General features: G+C 36.4%; 5 protein-coding genes and 1 pseudogene across 9 annotated transcripts; 5 read left to right on the forward strand and 1 right to left on the reverse strand.

Moving 5' to 3' along the window:
- The first annotated feature begins 885 nt into the window (after positions 1-885).
- On the forward strand, positions 886-3,636 carry LOC140822249 (glyceraldehyde-3-phosphate dehydrogenase, cytosolic-like; annotated as a pseudogene).
- A 1,147-nt stretch (positions 3,637-4,783) lies between these two features.
- LOC140822246 (transcription termination factor MTERF5, chloroplastic-like) lies at positions 4,784-7,412 on the reverse strand. Its single transcript, XM_073182988.1, has 4 exons — positions 7,138-7,412; positions 6,501-6,550; positions 6,184-6,399; positions 4,784-6,096 (listed from the first exon to the last, which is right to left on the reverse strand). Exons 1-4 carry the CDS (start codon positions 7,206-7,208, stop codon positions 4,970-4,972), a joined length of 1,464 nt encoding a protein of 487 aa, XP_073039089.1. The 5' UTR covers positions 7,209-7,412; the 3' UTR covers positions 4,784-4,969.
- A 331-nt stretch (positions 7,413-7,743) lies between these two features.
- On the forward strand, positions 7,744-10,380 carry LOC140822247 (triacylglycerol lipase 2). 2 transcript variants are annotated; one of them, XM_073182991.1, is made up of 9 exons: positions 7,744-8,105; positions 8,197-8,313; positions 8,857-8,997; positions 9,078-9,188; positions 9,254-9,397; positions 9,491-9,531; positions 9,632-9,711; positions 9,836-9,898; positions 9,983-10,380. In XM_073182991.1, the coding sequence occupies exons 1-9, from the start codon at positions 7,920-7,922 to the stop codon at positions 10,294-10,296; spliced, it is 1,197 nt and encodes a 398-aa protein (XP_073039092.1). In that variant the 5' UTR covers positions 7,744-7,919; the 3' UTR covers positions 10,297-10,380. The 2 variants fall into 2 exon arrangements, with proteins under 2 accessions (XP_073039092.1, XP_073039091.1); XM_073182990.1 differs by having other exon boundaries at positions 7,749-8,105; positions 9,803-9,898.
- Positions 10,381-11,677: 1,297 nt separating this feature from the next.
- On the forward strand, positions 11,678-14,626 carry LOC140822244 (SWI/SNF complex component SNF12 homolog). Of its 4 annotated transcripts, none has more exons than XM_073182987.1 (4): positions 11,692-11,803; positions 11,903-11,965; positions 12,346-13,883; positions 14,145-14,626. In XM_073182987.1, the coding sequence occupies exons 3-4, from the start codon at positions 12,358-12,360 to the stop codon at positions 14,209-14,211; spliced, it is 1,593 nt and encodes a 530-aa protein (XP_073039088.1). In that variant the 5' UTR covers positions 11,692-11,803; positions 11,903-11,965; positions 12,346-12,357; the 3' UTR covers positions 14,212-14,626. The 4 variants fall into 4 exon arrangements, with proteins under 4 accessions (XP_073039087.1, XP_073039088.1, XP_073039086.1 ...); XM_073182985.1 differs by having other exon boundaries at positions 11,695-11,803; positions 11,903-11,927; XM_073182984.1 differs by lacking the exon at positions 11,903-11,965 and adding an exon at positions 12,167-12,244 and having other exon boundaries at positions 11,695-11,803.
- A 384-nt stretch (positions 14,627-15,010) lies between these two features.
- Positions 15,011-16,821, forward strand: LOC140822248 (ribonucleoside-diphosphate reductase small chain-like). The gene has a single exon (XM_073182992.1). The coding sequence runs from the start codon at positions 15,473-15,475 to the stop codon at positions 16,553-16,555; it is 1,083 nt and encodes a 360-aa protein (XP_073039093.1). The 5' UTR covers positions 15,011-15,472; the 3' UTR covers positions 16,556-16,821.
- Positions 16,822-18,506: 1,685 nt separating this feature from the next.
- Positions 18,507-21,189, forward strand: LOC140822250 (probable phytol kinase 3, chloroplastic). Its single transcript, XM_073182993.1, has 6 exons — positions 18,507-18,729; positions 19,172-19,239; positions 19,330-19,461; positions 20,324-20,439; positions 20,593-20,707; positions 20,786-21,189. The coding sequence occupies exons 1-6, from the start codon at positions 18,613-18,615 to the stop codon at positions 20,961-20,963; spliced, it is 726 nt and encodes a 241-aa protein (XP_073039094.1). The 5' UTR covers positions 18,507-18,612; the 3' UTR covers positions 20,964-21,189.
- Positions 21,190-21,455: the final 266 nt, after the last annotated feature.

Consider the following 21,455-nt stretch of genomic DNA (forward strand, 5'->3'; position numbering starts at 1 on the left):
GATTTGGGTGCCGTTTGGTTGAATGGATTCATTTTATTTAATTCAGTCATACTTCTTCAATTACTTGTAGGATGTTTAATTCTCCAGACATAATTAACTGAATATTATACAATTATTATCGATTTTTAGACATTGTTTAATTGATATAATGAGATGATAGACGTTTATAGAAACGGTGAATCAACTATAAAACTTGAGTGAAATCTTAGATAAAACAAAGATGTGTAATCAACTAATGTCTTATCATTTGCAACAAACAGATATTGAATTATGAAATTTGAAGTGTTCGATAGAAGTTCCTCTAAATACTCTCTAAATATAATTGGTTTGTCCATGTCATGAATTTGATATGTACATAAAGCTCTTTCCAAATAATAACTTTAAGATTTTTGAAAAATAATTTATTAGATTAAAATTATATGTATGTGAATAATCTCATGGATTGCTAGGAATAGTATTTTTCTGTATATATAATGGTGGTGGAAGATTTGTTTAAAGAAATTAAGATGATATAAGTCCCAAATAATTCAAAAAGAAAGTGAATTTGATTTTAAAAAGAAAAGAAAAGTGAATAAATGAAGAAAACATGTATAATAGTCATGAAAAATTTTCTATCTTGTATTTTAGTTTTATAAGTATTCAATTTTGAGTTTTTTTGTCATGTAAGTTGTTTTTTTTTAAAATCATTTTTTTATTTTAAAAAAAAGCCCCAAACCCAAAATATAACTCAACTTACAAAACCAAATCTAAAATTGAATAATTATAGATTCACAACACAAAATGCACAAACCTTATTAGAACATTTTGAATATTTTTCCCATAAAACCGCCAATGCCCACGTGGCGACAGTTCCCCCCATGCACTCCGAGGTTGTCGTTTCAGCATGTTGAATGGACCCACCAAATTTCATCATCGAGTGTAACGCCTCACGCTTCTAGATAACAATCTCGTTTGCCCTCCATTCTACATTTTCGATCTCAAAAGCCGTTTTACTATTATACTCTCTACTCCTACGAACTCCTTTTTTTTTTTCCGTTTTTGTCCTCTAGATCTCGCATTCATCATGGCCAAAATAAAGATTGGAATCAATGGTACTGTTAAAATTCTGTTTTTGTTAAATTTGTAGAAGGAAATATAGCTTACTCCATTTTTCCTGTAAGATTTTTTTAACAGCATGTGATGTGATCTGGTGTTTTTTTGTAGGATTTGGAAGGATTAGACGATTGGTGGCTAGAGTTGCGCTGCAGAGTGATGACGTTGAGCTTAGCTGTTAATGATCCATTTATTACCACAGATTACATGGTATTGTCCTTTTTGGGGGGGGAAATATTCATTCTCTCTCTTTTGTGGCTTTAATTATAATCGTGATTGATGCCTTACTCTACTTGCTACCCAACGTGCATGTAAAAATGCATGCTGTGTTTGTCTATCCGAAGTTAGGAAATGCATGTAAATGTTGGTCATTTTTACTATCGGTTCCTTTGTTGCCAATAGATTTGTTCTTGTTGAGGGAAAAGTACGATTGAAGTTTTGTTTCGTCAAATGTGGTTTGTATGTGCTATTTGACCACCATTGGCATTTTTTGCAAATAGACATATATGTTCAAATACGAGAGTGTTCATGGTCAATGGAAAAATCATGAACTCACCGTCCAGGATTCAAAGAACCTTCTCTCTTTGGTGACAAGCCTGTGGCTGTCTTTGGTGCAAGGTACTTATCTCACTCGTTAGCAGTCGGTATAATTTTTAGCATCCTTTAGACTACGTACTTTTTTTTATGAATAGAAACCCAGAGGAAATCCCATGGGGTGTAGCTGGAGCCGAATATGTTGTGGAGTCCACAGGTGTTTTCACCGATAAGGACAAGGCTGCTGCTCATTTAAAGGTTTGCCTCGTAACATAATCATTATTTTGGAGTTACCATAGTCCAAGTCAGCCTAATTTCCCACATTTTGATTTATTCAACAAACATGCCGTGTTTCGTCTTCATTTGGGTCATAGAGTACTTATAATGTAGATTATTATTTGAATTGTTTTTGGTTCTCTTATCTGACTATCAGGGAGGTGCCAAGAAAGTGGTAATTTCTGCCCCAAGTAAGGATGCTCCCATGTTCGTTGTGGGTGTCAATGAGAAAGAATGCAAACAAGATATTGACATTGTTTCTAATGCTAGCTAGCTGCGCTAATAACTGTCTTGCCCACTAGCTAAGGTCTATTCTTAACTTAATTATCCAGCTAAAATTATGCAGTAATAACTTCCTTGTATATATCAAATGTATTGTATTCTTATGCCACAGGTTCTTAATGATAAGTTTGGCATTGTTGAGGGGCTGATGACAACTGTCCACTCAATTACGGGTAAGCATATCTATTCCTGGAGTTTTCTCACTTATAACATGGCTGAAACTGTGCCACATTGGAACAAAACACATCCCGTGTACAGCATACGTCTTTAGGTAAAAGGAAACATATTTTGGATCCATCAGGAAATATAATACTGTATGCTACATGAGGAGTTATTGCTTCCTTATGGCATGAACTTGGCCTTTTTACATGGATTGAAATGGCTATTGACGATGTCTGTCACTCTGTCCTATTGTCTTCAGCAACACAGAAGACCGTTGATGGTCCGTCGATGAAGGACTGGAGAGGTGGTAGAGCTGCTTCATTCAACATTATTCCGTGTTCCAACTGTTGATGTTTCAATGGTTGACCTAACTGCAAGGCTCGAAAAAGCAGCCTCCTATGATGAAATTAAAGCCGCTATCAAGTAATGATTCTTCAATCTTGCGATACCAAATTCCTCACTCATTTGTGAAGGAGGCTTCATTCCATTTAGATATACACGGGTGATTTAACTGTTTTATAGGGAGGAGTCTGAGGGCAAATTGAAGGGTATCTTGGGATACGCAGAAGATGATGTGGTGTCCACTGACTTTGTTGGTGACTGTAGGTAAGAACTTGGGATTTACTTCCTTCTAGTTGCTTGTTTTGCTAATGATTTATTAGTTTCTTTTTAGCTTTTAGCAACGTTGTTTGAAGTTAAGCCTACAAGGTCTTAATTTCCTAGAAACTCGGTCGTTGTCTTGTTTCTTCTCTCGTAATATGGACTATTTTATTTACTCACCCTTTCCCTTGGTTATTTCCCCAATTAGGTGCATATTTTTTTCTGAAATCTTTAATCTTTTCACCCCCTCTATTGTTATATGACGCTGCCACATATGTTGTGAATTGGATTCCGAATAGGTCGAGCATATTTGGCGCCAAGGCCGGAATCGCCCTTAACGGAAACTTCGTGAAAGTTGTCTCTTGGTATGACGACGAATGGGGTTACGGGTATCCCATATCATGAAGAAAAGATATTTTTTTCCCGGTTTATTCTAACTTTCGACTATATGTTGGATGCAATACTCATGTGCTACACTGTCACAGCAACCGTGTGATTGACTTGGTTCGGCACATGGCAAAGTCTGCTTGAGCCTGTTTGGAGGAGGGTTTTCCACATCGACATAACTTAATTTGGATCAGATACAGAGGAGTTATGTTTCGGAATAATTGAGTTTACGAAGGACTTGTCCTTTTGTGTTTCTTTTTTCCCGTGTTAACATTTGTTGAACAGGATCTATTTAGCTATTTGAGTTTGAGATTGTTTTTGGCTTTTAATCGTGGTTCTAATTTGTGGCTTATTTGCTATTACAACCTTGGAGGAGGGGAGTCCAAACCGTGATCGGGCTGAGTTCAACATATCATTGGTATATTTTATCCTAACACTAGGATAATATTCTAAGACTAATGTCCAACTAATGTCAATTTTTTTTGCTAAAAAAATAGGTATACGGTGAGACGTTTTCACGGATCTTTATTCATAAAAAGGATAAATTTTGTTAATTTTTATAATAAAAAGTAATATTTTTTTATCGATGGCTCAAATAAAATATTCGTTTCATAAAATTGACTCGAGATATTAGCTCACTAGAATTTTAGTGAAGAAAACTAATTTCAGTAAATATACTACAAAATTTATATATTAATGGATCGGATACATATGTTTCATAGAAAAAATAAAAAAAATGAATTTTTTTTTTCCAAAAGAATTTAAAATGAAAGTTATTAATTTTTTTTTTAATTTGAAATTATAAGAGAAAAAACAAAATATATGAAAATATGATATATAAAGTTTGGAGTATGTCTCTTGTGAGACGGTCTCACGAATCTTTATCAGTGAGACGGATTAACTCTACCGATATTCACGTTAAAAAGTAATACTCTTAGCATAAAAAGCAATATTTTTCATGGATGACCAAATAAGATATCTGTCTTACAAAATACGACTTGTGTGAGACCGTTTCACACAAGTTTTTGCCTAAAGTTGGATGGTCAAAGGTGTTATGAGAATTATAAAAACGCTTAAACTAAATATGTAAATTTAACGATATGATAATTTACGAAATCAACGACTTCAAAGACTTGATCTAGATTGATTATATCACTCACCTTTAGCACTCACTGCTAATTTGGTATAGACTTTAAAACATATCTTTCTTTATTGCAGATATATGGTAAACATGAATTCGAATAATTGCCAGTTAATTACCGATGATTACGTACCAGATACTGAATGATCGTCCACCAAGGTAAGTTACTTTACGAAGTTTTACTGAAAAGATTGTGATCTGACATGCGTTGCAAATGAATAGAGGCTGCACACAAATTTTTTCGTCCAATCGAAATAATATTTGATTCGTATTCTAAATTATCGAACCGCGAGTTCAAACATATTTCAATGAATTTCTAACATAGCTCGAACAGTTGCATAATAGAACTCAGTTCACAAAGTATTGAAGCTTAATAAACCATAAAATTTTCAACCAAGCATATTATAACACAAAAACTCACATCTCATGTATACTATGAACAAAGTTTTTCATATGTAGTATCCATCAGAGAACTAACTCACATGCAGAAAAAACTTACTCACCAACCATTTTCTGCATTTTTTTCTTCAAGAGTGTATGGTAGTCCTGTTCCGATAGAGACAACATTTGATTCAGAAGCAGCTTGATGCTGTGTTTCCTCATAATCTCATACCTAGGTTTGATCCTATCTTCTAAACTGTAGCCGAAATACTGCGGAAATTTGATTAGTTCGGACTTTGGATACACCGTGGTCACAAAAAAGTCCCACTTTGGTGTCATGTTATCCGACAAGCTAAAAGTATACAACGTCCCATATCGCGATATCATTGTCGTGACATCCCCCAAACTATATCCTCTGTCCAAGAAAAATCGAGTCACGGGCTTCAAATTAGCCTCAATGCTGAGACCAAATGTTTGAGGAGATCGTTGGAGAAGAAGTGCGACATTAACCTCCAAAGACTCGAAATACTCGGCCGTGGGGCGTAACTTTTCCTCCACACTATAACTTATAATATTCGGGCAGCGAGTAATAAGCTTACCTACATTCTCAGCCGAGAGGCCTTTCTCATAAAGAAAATCCACAGTTGATTTAAGTTTTGATCTGCTGTAGGTGAGAAGCGGAGGGAAGCGGTGTATTACTTTTGCCCATTGCTTCTTATCGACACCAAGCTCCTCGAGATATTCCATGGTGGGAATCAAATTTTCTGTGAGGCTAATTCCACACAGTTGAGGTCTTTTACTCAGGATGCCTGGGATGTCTACTTTTGGCACGCCTAGATCGAGAAGAAATTCAACGACAGGCTTGATTTTCCCGTCCAAACTATAGTAAGCGAATGCTGGGAATTTGCGTGTAACTTCTCTAATTGCTTCAATTTCCATACCAAGCTCTAAAAGGTAGACAATGTGCGGAGGAAGCTTCCCTGTTGGGCTAATGTCACTAACTCGAGCCAGGGCTTTTAACTTCTTAGAGTTGAGAGCAGAAATAGATGTAGAAACTGATTTGGCAGAAGTTTCTATCAATGGTTGTTTCTGAACAATTTCTTTAGTATTTTTCTTTACAGGAGATGGATGGTTGGGAAAGTTTTCAACAAACTCTACCAAAATTGATCCATACTCCTCAAGGAGTGTCTCAAGGTATGGGTTAAGAGCGTCCCTGATCTCAAGAGTTGTGAGTTCCCGACCTGAAGCAGGAATATAAAAAGCCTTAACAAAAAGAAAATAATAAGTTTCAAGAGTGTTTAGAGAGAACCAGAAATAAGAAACCGAACCCACTAAGTAGCGAGACTTGTGAACAGAGTGAAGCTGCGACAGCAGGTGATCAATAAAACCATCCGACTTGTTTATGGTTCTTGCTGCCAGCACACTGCTTAAACCTAGTTTCTTCAAGAATAAGCTCAATACAGCCTTTGCTTCTTCCTTTTCGGCTGCTAACAAGGTTTGAGGCACAACCCTTACGCTAAATGATCCATCTAACCCAGATTCAGCTTCCAACCAAAAGAGATTCCACAATGTTATATTACAAAGAAAAGGTGAATATCTGCATGCAACTTTATGGAGGATGCCAATAATGATAATAAGATCTTACAGTATTTTGCTCGAGAAAAGAAAAGCTTTTGAGGAACCAGGACTTGAGTCCTGCAGGTGATAAAGATGGTTAAATGGATGTCACCAATCTAAGATAGGAAGCTATAGGATGCTCAAATTGTACAATTGAACTATTTGACTTTATAACAGTGTTGCAAAGCCTACGCGAAAATCGGTGAGACCACTCCACTTAATTATAGCTGATTTTTTTAAATCCACGGAGATATAATTCTAATTAAGGTCGTGGTCACCCAAGTTGCCCAGAGAGTAACATTTCACAAAAAGTTAAGTTCTTTGTTTCTCATCTTCATCTTGCTGGTATTCATATCAAACAGAAGGTGTGCAACAAGTTATACTATCTACAGCCACTATAGTGCAAAACATAAACAACCACAAAAGAAAGGGGAAAAGGGGTGCAAAATCAGACCATTTCCACAACTTTGCATCAACCCATCCACAGGATTACTAACCCAGAAAAGCCAAAAAAAATGGGAACTTGAAGTTACGTTGTATCAAGAATCTACACTGAGCAAAAAAAAAACAAAACAAAACCCTGCTCTGTTCTTTTAAATTACCAAATATTCACAACCCAAAAACCATAACCCATAAATGTGTTAAGAGGGAAGCAAAGACTGCACCTTGAGCGGAGAAAGGTTGTTCTTGAGAGAAACGGGTGTCCCGAGGACCTAGAAAGAGCAAAGGCTTTCATTGTTTGGCGAAAAGAGTAAAAATTTGGGAATTTGACTGTGAAAAAATTGAGTGGAGAAGCAACTGAAAGGGGCTTGGCTTTCGCGTGCTTTCCCTTTACTGCACTCGTGACCACAAGTCCTGTAAATTGGGATTTAATTCATTAGTTTAACTTTCGTATCTAATGAGAGGTGAAAGCATGCGGTCCTCTCGTTAATTTGCAAACAATTTTGAACTCAAATCTTTAGTTTATAATAGATGAGAATGCGAAAGTTCATGATGGCTAAATCATTTAGATGGTTGATATTTGAGATCAAAATATTATCATCCCGATTATTAAGTATTAGACTAAAGCTCTGCATACGGTCCATGTGTATACAAAACAGAGTTACAATAGATTCATATTATTGATCTACGATATTTTGGTACACTTTTACTGGTTCCTCAGATTACAGGTGTTTACCAGGCAGATTAATTTGGGATAAATTTATAATCATGTGGATAAGATAATTTTGCCATCTTCATTAACAATACTATTAATATACCAAGTACTAGAATCTCGATTCATTTTGCCTTGAAAAGAACACAAATCGCAATTCTCGGGTCATGTATCCCAGCATCACATTGCACACACGGCCACACCCACACGTATAAATCTCATGAATCCTTGAGTAAGTCCCAGAAGCAAGCTGACATACATTGCTCCTCGGAAGAAAAATCATTAAGCAATCAAATGGTTTCGAACGGCCATAATTTCCTCCTCGATTTGGCTGGCTCCGGTTTCTTCTTGCTGATATTAGTACACCTCCCTCGTCAGGCATTCTCCGGCCGAAGTCTTCCACTGGGTTTTGGGCAGCCACCGGAAGCTCTGTGCGCCGCCGCAATAAACTCACTTGGTTACAAGTGTCAAGAATTTGAGGTGATGATGACTGGGATCCATTGATTTGCATATATATTTTTATTTTGAAATGAATTCGAAAAACGACATTTTTGGGTTTAACCTTTTTCAGGCGATAACTGATGATGGATACATACTAAGCGTTCAAAGGATTCCCGAGGGCCGGGCTGGTGGAAGAGGCGGCGGTTCAGACCGGCCACCGGTTCTTCTTCAACATGGGGTAATCGTGGTATGGATCCATTTTATTTGTCACAGCCTTCCTCCGAGTAATAATGTTTCAAGACTTACTTTTTCATCAAATTAACTATTTCTTTTGAACTCTTCGTTATTCATAATCTTTCAACGTTCACAACTTAAATAATAGAAAGTACGTAGTCTAACTAAAGGTGTGAAAACGGTAATCGGGATGGGACGGCCCACAACCTACTCACGATTACGCGGGATGGGGTGGGGCATACCAACCCATGGTCTGTGTAATTTGGCCATTGGACTTGCCGCAAACTACCATTAGATTGTTCGACATGCGCTGAGAAATTGTCAACTCAATCCACCTATTTTATATGGCAGAACAGACCAATCCCACGAACCTAATGCAGTTTGACACCTCTAAGATAACAAAAATTTGCCATATTTAAATATTCCAATAATGCAATATGCAATTATTGCCATGAAATATCAAGAATAATTTAAAATTTCACATATATTTCACAAGATGTTGATTATGATCAGAGACTAAATAGACAATTCAAGTGGTAGAAAACAATATTTACAGGATGGGATGTCATGGCTGCTGAATTCACCCGACGAGGCACTGCCGCTGATTTTGGCTGATAACGGATTCGATGTCTGGATTTCAAATACAAGAGGAACCAGATATAGTCGTCGGCATCTCACCCTTGATCCCGCCAAGCAGGTATTCAAATTGTGTTTCATTGCCACTTATCCTTCGAAATATTCAAGGATTGCAAAATCATCTTTTTGAAACTGAGACAGGAATATTGGAATTGGACATGGGACGAGTTGGTGATTCACGATTTATCGACAGTTGCGGACTTGGTGTTCAACCAAACTGCTCAGAAAATTCACTACGTTGGCCATTCATTGGTAATCTACCAACTGTTGGTTTTGTCTAAGCTATGACAATATGTGACTAAATAATTGATTGACAGGGGACTTTGGTGGTACTGGCGGCGTTTTCAGAGGGAAAGCTGAGTGATAGGATAAAATCAGCAGCACTGTTAAGCCCGATTGCATACTTAAGTCACATGACCACAGCCCTCGGTGTTGTAGCAGCCAAAGCCTTCGTTGGCGAAGTAAGCGATCCGAACATTTCGCACAAAACATCATTTTTTGATTTATATATGTAAGTGATAGATACATCGTGCCTTGTGATTTTCTGCCGGCAGGCGGTATCAATCTTGGGCTTGTCGGAGTTCAATCCCAAAGGGTTCGTCTCAATTTATATCAGCATCCCATATAAAAATTCAAAAATAAGAAAATTCTTGTGAATGTGCTTGGTTTTCTTTTTCTTCCCAATTAAACCGCAGGGTACAAGAGGAACTGTTTATGAAAGCTCTATGTGACAATCCGGGAGTAAATTGCTATGACCTGTTGACAGCACTCACGGGTATATGCACAAACGAAATTTATTTTTATTTTTAACGAAGGAAATTTGATCTTAGTGATTACTTTTTGTCATTTTCTAATTATATGTAAAGGAAATAATTGCTGCCTGAATAAATCAACCATAGATATAGCCCTCAAGAATGAACCCCAATCTACTTCAACAAAGAACCTGATCCACTTGTCCCAAAGTAAGTCGTGCAGGCGTATATATTGCCTTATCCCATGTTTAGTTTTGAGTGATTGATCAAAGGACAATCCACTTACTGATCCAGCTGTGCGAGATGCAAAACTGTCCAAATATGACTACGGAAGTGCTCAGATGAATATAGAACATTACGGCGCACCCGACCCGCCCGTCTACGACTTGTCGAAGATTTCAGGGGATATACCTCTCTTGCTGAGCTATGGAGGACGAGATGCGTTATCGGATGTTCAGGATGTGGAAGATTTGCTCGATGCTTTGAAATTGGACAAGTCGCTGCAGGTTCAATACGTCAAGAATTATGCTCACGTCGATTTTGTATTGGGTGTTACGGCCAAAGATTTAATTTTTAATCGGGTCATGTCGTTTTTTAGAAATCAATAATCTATTTTTTTTTAAAATATGATGTGTTGTTATCTGTATTTTACAATCGATACTTTATATCAAGTTTTTTTGTAATCGCTCGAACTCTATGTTTCATCCCAAATTCGAAAGATATGAATTTTTTTAATGAGAAAATTTTGTTACAATTGAAACTTTTAACTTGATGTGGGAGACTTTTTATGTCAAATCATTGACTGAAAATGTCAAGAAAACGATAAATAGTTTCAAATACGTCTGTCTGGCACGAGGGCAATAGAGCAAGGGTGGGAAAAAATTAGTGAATTTTCATATATTGAGGTTACTATACTAAAGAATACCAAAAATTTTGGTGTGCTATGGTATCGATATCGAAATTTTCGGTACGGTAACGATATGAAATTTGAAAATTTTCGGTATATATCGAAATAGAAATAATATTTTTAAATTAAAACATATACAATATTTGTAATAATGAAGTTTCAAATTTAAAAAATGCAATATTTTTTTACATATAAAACGGTATATATCGATTCTGTACCAAAGTCTCAGTATATCACAATGTTTCGGTATAACCAGTATGCTAATTATATATATCGATATTCGGTACTGTATCAATATAAAAAATTTTAATGTTGTAATTTTATATATGATATACGGTATATATTTTTTTGTATGACGTGGTATACCACCCTTGTGCACTATGTCTTTTGAAGATAGGGGGGACATTTTTGTGCAGTTTGATCTGTATTATATTTTCCTCATGGCTGTGAAATTCCCCAAAAGAAAAGAAAACGATCAATTATAATACTACATCTTAATATCTGATTTAAAATCTACACTCTATACTAACTATTTTTCAATTAATTTGGTGAAGCCTAAATAAAAATACAGTTATATCCTCATATATACAATCTTTACTATGACAAAAATTTGTATGTGAGACGTTTTCACATGTCGTATTTTGTGAGACAGATCTTTTATTTGGGTTATTCATGAAAAATATTACTTTTTATTGTGAATATCGGTAAAGTTAACTCATCTCACAGATAAAAATTGGTGAGATCATCTCACAAGAGACCTACTCCTTTACTATATTATAATCGATAAACATCTTAGAGAAACTATATTTGGTAATTTTAATAGATGTCCAAATTTATCTTTAACATTCTTCCGAAATATTTAATAATTATGGAGCAAAAAAATAAATCGATCACTAAAATATTCCCACATTCTCTTCTCGTTATCTATCCCAAGTCCTAATTACATAAAAAAAAATTCTTGCAATATTCATTAAAAATATAATTAAATTAGTTGTTTTAAAAGGCTAATTAAATATTTTTTTTTATTTTTTGATATTTTGGTAGATTTTTTTAAATATTATTAGTTAATTAAAAAACCTTTATATCGGGTGTGCTTTTCCAATTTGACCCCACTGTGAGTGCGAACTCGAGCATTCTGAGTTGCGGAGGCAGCCAGCGGCAACGGGGTGCTACGGTGGAGAAAACTCATCCCATCTCAATTTAACTTTGTAAGATTGTTCTCAAATCTGGATCCAAGCTGTTATAATCGTATAATTTCTGCTTCAGCTCCAAATCTGTTTCATTTCTGGATTTTTTTTTATCTGTAGTTTCTGCATAATTGTCGTGATGAAGGTAGCTGTTTTAATTGGAATGTAGACTATTTTTAGGTCGTAAGCATTCTTGGCTTCTGTAGTTTTTCTGTCGCTCTCTTTTCCACATTTGATTCCTCGTTATTTTACGTGCAATTTACTCTGTTCCAAATTTGGGTTTAGGGTTTTGTTTATATGCGAATTTTAAAAATAATCTTAACAATTTCAATTACTCATAGAGATTTTTTATTTGTCTCTGGTGAAAAAATTCCATAATTGTAGGCGATTGAGCTTCAGCTTGATCATGTCCTGCAAATTTATCCTTTCATTTATCACCCATAATGTTTTCATATGGATGAAGTTAGTTTCTTTTTCTTTCTTTGTTTTTCTCTTAAATCTTTAGTTTTAAACTTCCGGTGATGTCATTTAAAAGAAGTGGTTTCCTTGGTTTGATTTTTCAGATACAGCTAGCTATGTCAGCAAATAGCGGTAACCCACCAAAGACTGTTGGAGCTTCACCTCCCTTTATGAATTCGTTTCCGGTGAATCCATCTGGTCAGCAGCAAGTAGGTCCAGGCTTTCCGGGTCAGTTTCAGTTGTCCCAGCTTTCTGCAACTCAGATCCAAGCCATTGCTCAGGCTCAGTCGAAGGCTCAGGCTCAAGCAGCTCACGCGCAATTCCAAGCCCAGTTGCAAGCTGCTCAGGGCCTTGCATTTAACCAGGCTCATGCTGGAGGGGTTTCAAACATGGGCTCACCATCACCTTCTATTTCTGGAGCTGGAAGTGCCGGTGCCAAATGGTTTTCCCAAAAACCACCTGTGCGGCCAACCTTCTCCCCACCTACTTACTCGGCCTCTCCCATGAGGCCGATGGATGTAGCAGCCGCTGCTCGCAAGAAAAAGCAGAAGCTCCCTGAGAAACAGTTACAAGAAAGAGTTGCGGCCATTTTACCTGAGTCGGCCCTTTACACGCAACTCTTGGAGTTTGAGTCTCGTGTGGATGCTGCTTTGACAAGGAAGAAAATTGATATCCAAGAGGCTCTCAAGACGCCTCCCTGCATTCAGAAAATGCTCCGTATTTATGTATTTAATACTTATGCCAATCAGATTCGCACAATTCCTAAGAAGCCAAATGCGGAGCCACCTACGTGGACCCTTAAAATAGTAGGGAGGATTGTGGAGGAGGGAATGGATCCCGAACAAGCTGCCATCATGCAACCAAGCCCTTTGAATCCAAAGTTCTCTTCATTTTTCAAAAGAGTTACCATTACATTAGACCAGAAACTATATCCTGACAATCATTTAATCATATGGGACAGTGCCAGATCACCTGCTCCTCACGAAGGCTTCGAGGTCAAAAGGAAAGGGGACCAAGAATTTACTGTGAGCATACGGCTAGAGATAAATTACGTGCCTGAGAAGTATAAGCTAGCACCAGCACTTGTTGATGTCTTAGGTATTGAGGTTGATACCCGTGCAAGAATAATGGCTGCTATCTGGCACTACGTTAAGGCTAGAAAATTGCAGTGCCCAGGTGACCCATCTTCTTTCAATTGTGATCCGCCCCTTCAGAAAGTATTTGGCGAAACTAGGGTCAAGTTCACTACAGTTGCACAAAGAATTACTCAGCACCTTTTTCCTCCACAGCCCATACATTTAGAGCACAGGATAAAACTGTCAGGAAATACTCCTGTTGGGACTGCATGTTACGATGTGCTAGTTGATGTACCCTTCCCAATTCAGAGAGAATTGCATGCTTTATTAGCCAATACCGAAAAAACGAAAGAGATTGATGCCTGTGATGAAGCAATTTGTGCTGCTATAAGAAAGATCCATGAGCACCGGCGAAGACGAGCATTTTTTCTTGGATTTAGCCAGTCTCCAATTGAGTTTATTAATACACTTATTGATTCTCAAAACAGGGATCTTAAGCTTGTTACTGGTGAAGCAAGTCGCAATGCAGAAAAAGAGCGTGGATCAGATTTCTACAGCCAACCTTGGTACGTGAATATTATATTTGTGTTATTGTTTACTGCTGTGAGCCTATAATTCATTGCTTTGTGTTTCTTGCATCTGACAAATGACCTAAGAAACTTATGTAGTTTCCACTGCTGTGACTATTTGTAAGCGTGTTCTACAAGAATTACTACTCATTACAAAAGAAAATAAGATCTCTTTATCATTTTCGAGGCCAAAGTATTTATTTATTCTTGTAATTTATGAGATTGGATGAGAAATGGAATCTTTTGCAACTTTGACAGGGTTGAAGATGCTGTTATTCGGTACTTGAACCGAAAGCCACCAGCAGACATCCCCGCAAACACTTGAACTGGGATGAATTAATTCCAAGGATGGCTAGAAACTAGTATGCATCTGGTAGCTAATTGGCTTGTCAGGTCTTATTACGAGTGATCTTTTGACGAAAAGGCTCTGTGGACTAGAAAGTTACTTGCATCTATAGTGTAGTACTTGTAATCCACGGTAGTTTTAATGCTGCTGAAAACATGACATGGGTGGTGTAGACATAATCTGGAATGAGATACATACACTCAAGATTAGTTTTACAAATGGCGATGCCTTGACCTCAAGCTGTTATCTGCTGAGATGTATGGATGAGTTTGCCCTTGAAACTACGGCATACATGTTACTGTTTTTCATTGTTAAATATATATTTAGGTTCGACATTACATGAACGATGGGTGTTAATGTTATGCTATGTGTAGTTGATTGGCTTGCTTTGTAATGTGTTGTGTTGTTTTACACTGAATTTAGTCTGATCGCTGATGGCCTAATGCTTAGCTTAACAAATTATTAGACAAAAAAAAGGTTTTGTGTTCCCAGTGTCTGTAGCCATTTCTTTGCAATTTGTTGGCTAACAAGATGGGTTCTTTTGTCAATGTACCCCCTATCTATTGTGGAGTGGATTTGTTTCTTATTCGGGGCAACGGGTTGAATCCAATAACCTAATAAAATTTTGAAAGAGTTTCTTCTAAAAATACTTATTTATTTATGAAAACTTTAATAATTTTTTTTACTCCTCTTGATGTTTAAAGTTTATTTAGTAAACATAAAAAAGTGGCTAATCCAAACGTGGATGGCAGATAATTTTTACATCATGGTGAATGTAGTTAAGAATTTATACTCGAGCAGGTCTGTATTGGGCTCTGCGGCTTCTGGCCTATCAGACTCGCTGTTGTTTCTTGTTTTGACAATGAGACAATTAGGCAAGTTGGTTGGGGACCATTTTTGGGTTCCTTTGTTCAAGCCAATTTGAATTTTATTAATGGCGCCGGCTTGAAAGTTGAAAGTAGTTCAAATAACCTTGAATCTTCCTCTGTACGCTCCAAAGATTAGCTTTTTCCATATTTCACCCTTCTCCTCCCTCTCTTGGGTTTCTTTCCTTCCCTTGTCATTATTATGATTCAATTATTTGGCATGGCAATTAAATTGTTAGGTCGAACCGTTTAACAAAGGCGCCACCCAAATTTAAGGCCCTTACACAATAACAGTCGTCCCCCGCAGGCGCCAAAATTTTAGCTTAAATTTTCAAATTCCGGCGCTCTGTTTTCAAAAATCCCATCCTTATTTAATGTCCACCACGATTTCCTTCTTCCTCACAAGCAACCATTTCCCTCTTCCCTCTTCCCTCTTCCCTGATCTGAATACAAACAGCAGCCCGAAAATGCCATCGATCCCGGAAGAACCGCTCCTCGCGCCGAACCCAGACCGCTTCTGCATGTTCCCCATCGAGTACCCTCAGATCTGGGAAATGTACAAGAAGGCCGAAGCTTCCTTTTGGACAGCCGAGGAGGTTGATTTGTCGCAGGACCTCGCCCATTGGAACGCCCTTACTGCCGATGAGAAGCATTTTATCAAACATGTTTTGGCATTCTTTGCTGCATCCGATGGCATTGTTTTGGAGAATTTAGCAGGAAGGTTCATGAAAGAAGTCCAGGTTTCCGAAGCGCGTGCGTTTTATGGATTCCAGATTGCCATTGAGAACATCCACTCAGAAATGTATAGTCTTCTGCTCGAGACTTATATAAAGGATTCGGCTGAGAAGAATCGCCTCTTCCGAGCTATTGACACTGTCCCTTGTGTGGAGAAGAAGGCCAAGTGGGCTCTACGCTGGATCGATGGCTCCGAAACTTTTGCGGAGCGTTTAATCGCCTTTGCTTGTGTTGAAGGAATATTCTTCTCCGGAAGCTTCTGTGCTATATTTTGGTTGAAAAAACGCGGTCTTATGCCGGGATTAACTTTTTCAAACGAGTTAATCTCGAGAGACGAGGGTCTGCACTGCGACTTCGCGTGCATACTGTACGGTTTGCTGAGAATGAAGCCTAGTGAGGAGAAAGTGAAGGGCCTTGTGAGGGATGCGGTTGACATAGAGAGGGAATTCGTCTGTGACGCTCTTCCTTGCGCGTTGGTGGGGATGAACGAGATGCTGATGAGTCAATACATCGAGTTTGTGGCCGATAGATTGCTCATCGCTCTGGGATACAACAAGCTTTACGGAGTGCCAAACCCGTTCGATTGGATGGAACTGATCAGTCTGCAGGGCAAGACAAATTTCTTTGAGAAGAGGGTCGGGGAGTACCAGAAAGCTTCGGTAATGTCGAGTTTGAATGGCAACGGAGAGACCCACGTCTTCAAACTCGATGAAGATTTCTGATTCGGAGTTCTTCAATGGGGATCTACAATCCCCCCCACGGTTGAGAGTTTCAGGCTAATGACTTTGTTAAAGGTCTGGTCTTTATGTATTCAGCGTAGAATAGCCGGTGTAACCATTACATAGTTGTTCTTGTCTTGGATACAGAGAATGAAGTACATAGATAGACCACAAAAAATAAGTTTTAAAATCATTTGGGTTGTTTTGATGTTTCTGTGATATTGTTCGTTCTATCAGCATCAATGGATCGGATTTTATTTATTTTGTAATTATGGGTTCTTGATTGTTTATTTCAGGGGGGAAGCTAAGTGGATCCTAGTCTTTTTTTCTCTAAAAACCATTTGAATTATAAAGATCTACTCCACAAATTTCTTCCAGTTAATTTTCGTGGATAAGATTGAAGAATAAAGACTCAATTATCGTATTATTTCGAAAAGGCAAATATTATATATTACTAGTATATCGACATACATATTATGTGTTTGTATAATATTTTTTATAATTTATTTGATTTATATTTAAATGAGAATTTAAATGTAATTATAATAAATAGTGAAAGATTATATTGTAATTTTGATATATAAATTTGTTCCCAAATCAATTAAAAAAAGACCCAACTTGGCTGGTAGTAATTTAATTAGCCAAAGTCCAAACCATAGCCCAATAGATGAAGTCCAAAGAAAGTTGCGTTCGCCCCATTAAAAGAACGTAGGATCGGTTGCTGCCATTGCCCGACGTGGAAGAACGTGGAGTGATGAGGGAAGAGAAAACTGCTGTGCATAATGTGACAAAAAGAGAAGGAAGAGAATCAGAGATGACCGAAAAATGAACACAAAAAATCCACAGCAACTTTTCTGCAAAATTTCTCTTATTTGCTATGTTGTTTATTGTCATTTCCGGCAAGCGTTTCTATAGATTTTAGCAATGTCCATCCAAGTCTCATGTGAAAGCTTTGTTCGAATTTATAACGGCATAATAAATATTGATGTTGTTTATGAATTCCTCTTTTAATTTCATTATATTCCTCGTTTCTCGTTCTTATTTTTGGAGCCATTTCGAGGGAAATAGAACAAACGATCGAATCGAGATTCGTAACGTTTGATTATCGGATTATTTCACAATTTTGGCACGAACACGTGCCTGGCACGCCCGCAAATTTCGTGACAAACAAAATTTAAAAAAAAAATGATCCAAGAATTTGATCTATGACTTGATAAAAAAACAGATATTACTTACATTAAAGTTTTAATATTTTATTAATATATATAATTATTAAAACAAACTATATCTCTGACTTAATAACATATATAATGTATATTAGACATAAGCTAAACATATTTTAGATAGCGCGATAGTCAGACAACAACAATGTTGCATACATATACATTGAATTACAATAAACTTTTATATATTTATTTGTAATACAGTCTTATAAGTTTATATCAATTTAATTTTTAGTTTTTTTTGTATATTAAGAGACAATAAATCAAATCTTAAAATGTACATATTATTTATTTATACATTATTAATGCTAAGTATAATAAATTTCGAATGAATCATCTTTAAATTACTACATAGATATGTTTAGATGATGAATTTAAAATTTGTGATTTTGTTTTTTTAAATAACAAAAATATATTTATTTGTTACATACCTTTTTATAGTTTTTATTAGCGTCAATATTGTAATATTTTTTTTTATTGTAGTAAGCTTCATCGGACAGTGTTGGAATCTCGTAAATAGGATTACAAGATTTTTCGTATGAAAAATATTGAAAACAAAATATTAATAATTGTATTCAATATCAACTTTTTAGATTTTGAATATCAAGTATAATAAATATTGATATTATTAAAATTAGATTAAATTTATAGTCATAATTTTATGATTTAAAACGACTACTACTCAATCACATATCATAATTTATAATTTGATTGTATAATTTCATTCACAATAATTTCGTGGCCATTTGCTGACTTTTTTGCGTGAATTCCTAGCATTATCTTCCTCCCTCTTCTCTGATATATAGCCCCTTGCGTCCGATTTCTTCGCATTCCGCCATGTTTTCCGATAATACGCTCTGCAATGACGTCATCGCCACCCTGTTGGCTGGCGGGGTAGCTTTGTCTTTACTTAGACTATGGGAAGAAACAGCGAAAAGAGGGATCTTTGACCAGGTCGACTCCACTCTTATGCTCTCCTTGGTCCATTTTTTTCTAAGTATAAATATTGGAGGGAAACAAATTTTTTTTTAGAGAAATGATCTGGGGATATGGGTTTTCTGTCTGAGATTGTGTCGCGTTGTTCCAGTTTCTTGTCCTAAGATTTCATTGAAGAGTATCTATATTTGTTAATCTCCTGCTTTAGAGATGTTTCTAAACTTATTTACCTGAAAACTAAAATTCATAGGTCCCAAATAATGATTTGATACTCAACACATTAAGCTAGCACCGGGGATACCGCAAAGGGAAAAAAACTATCAGTAGATTTATATCGTGCCAAGAAAACAAGTCGGAATCGATAATACTGCAAAACCTTGATTCTGATGTGGAGCATCTCTTTACAACTTTATTCCCTTTTACTCAACTCTGATTTATTATTGATTCTTATTTTTTTTAGAATTTAAATAGGAAGATTGTACACGTAACTGTTGGATTAGTTTTCATGCTTTGCTGGCCCATGTTCAGGTAAATTTTGAGTTTATAAAGAAAGAAAACTTCTTTGTTGTTGCTGGTATGGTGCTGTTATATTTATGAGGTTGTAGTAATTTTTGACAGTTATGATGCTAAGGGAGCAGTTTTAGCAGCTCTTGTTCCTGGAGTCAATATCATTAAGATGCTTCTTTTGGGACTTGGAATATGGAAAGATGAGAAAACTGTCGAGTCAATGAGCAGATTTGGGGACCACAGGTATGTACTATGGAAATAGAATTCAAGGCGGACCGAAAATGGATGAAGGACGAGCAGGGCTAAGGGGTAATTTAGGCTTGTGTTTTAGGAAAATATGCATAAAATTTGATCTTTTTTATTTTTTTTCCTTTGAGGGATTGCCACCTTGCTCTCACTTTTTACGTCTGTCTTGGATAGGATTCATTTTATACTTCCCATTGTAATAATTCTGGTTGATTTCGTAAGATTTTTTCGGCTGCGATGGAGTGTGTGTTGGGCTGAAAATAAATTAATCATGAAAATTTTCAAGTTCATTGCATGAATTTCAGCAATGATGGTTCTGTGGATTGAGGGTGACTTTGGATGCTGAAGTCATTGAGTTAAAAAAGATGTTATCTGACAATTTTTTTTTAAGAGAAACAGAAGCAGTTTTATGTTTGGTTCTCGTTGTGAAAATTATATGTTTTTTTATGTTTTTGAAAGAGAAGTTGAGACATAAGCATCTCATTTTTGGCAATTCTTTTCATTTTTAGCAAAAACTCTTTTCATTTCTTTTAGAAAAATACTTTTCTAAAAAAGCTTCTCCATCCAGACATAAATAGTAAGATCTTTCTGTATCTGAGAGGCATGCTTGCACAGTTAATTATGGAAAATAGAGTTCTCTTCAACCTCCCCCTTACTTTTTTTTTTAATGCAACTTTCCCCTAACTGGAACAAGCGAAAAGTAAATTGTTATTGTAAGTTGAAGATGCTGTAAGACCAATATGTTTTGTTGGTTTAAGAGGAAGCACTTGCCCTGGCCAAATATCTTTTCTTCCTTTCTGTAATACTAGAATCCTGTTCGTGGGATTCTTTACTAAAAATTGGTTGTTTGTTATTTTAGGGAACTCATCAAGGGACCGTTGTACTATGCTTCCACGATTACATGGGCATGTTTTATGTACTGGAGAACTTCTCCTATAGCAATTGCATCAATCTGTAACCTCTGTGCTGGAGATGGTATAGTTTTTCGTACCGTATTTATATATGTATTTTTTCTGCTTAGTCAGATTTGGGATTCTCTATGTTGCCTGGTTTCCGCAGGCACACGATACCCCCCGAATTGAACTCTATACATATCAAAGTCTTGAACTCCTTCACCTCTCCTTTTAGGTATGGCAGATATTGTGGGGAGGCATTTCGGATGTCAGAAACTTCCTTACAACAGCAACAAAACAATTCTTGGCACTGTCGCTATGGCAACTGCTGGTTTCTTGGCCTCCATCGGGTAACACACATTGCCTCTGGTACCCGTAATATTAGTCAAAACTTGTTGGGATTTTCGCTGATGGAAACTTCAAAACAGATTCATGTTCTATTTCTCTTCCTTTGGATACATTCAACAAAGCACGGATATGATTCTCGGGTTCTTGATCGTGTCCCTTGTTTCTGCTCTTGTCGAATCCAATCCACTGAGCACCAAGGTTGATGACAATCTGACTGTTCCCCTCGCATCCTTCTTGGTTGGAAGTTTTGTTCTATAAGGTGAAATGTTATGTGAAAGATATGGATCGAATATAGCTGATTGACAATTGGATGGAGCATTCTGAGTTCAGGCATCATACTTTCATACTGCTACTCAAATGAATGAGTATTTTTCTGTGTTATATGCAGATTTTGTATCATCTTGTAATTTAAGTTGGTGGTGGTTGTTAACTTGTTTGGCTTTGGCAGTAAAATTGACTCATTGATCATGAAAAAAATATTAAATTTATGTTAAAAATATTATTTTTTATTTTATTCGTCTCGTGTAGTAAATAAATTTTGGTAAGTAATGTTTTTTTTCGTATTTTGTTCCTATTATTTCAATTTTAAATTTTAATAACTTTTTGTTTTTTAAATTTAAAAACAAAAAGCTACTTCCTTCTATATTTATTGATACTGTGTGTATGACTATCCGTTAGTTTATTTTATGTGTAAAATAAAATGATCTAATTATTTATTCTGCAGTTATTAATTAAACATGTTTGAAATGA

The sequence above is a fragment of the Primulina eburnea genome, unplaced genomic scaffold (genome assembly GCF_022965805.1).
Source record: "Primulina eburnea isolate SZY01 unplaced genomic scaffold, ASM2296580v1 ctg739_ERROPOS11973397, whole genome shotgun sequence".
NCBI classification, from domain to species: Eukaryota; Viridiplantae; Streptophyta; class Magnoliopsida; order Lamiales; family Gesneriaceae; genus Primulina; species Primulina eburnea.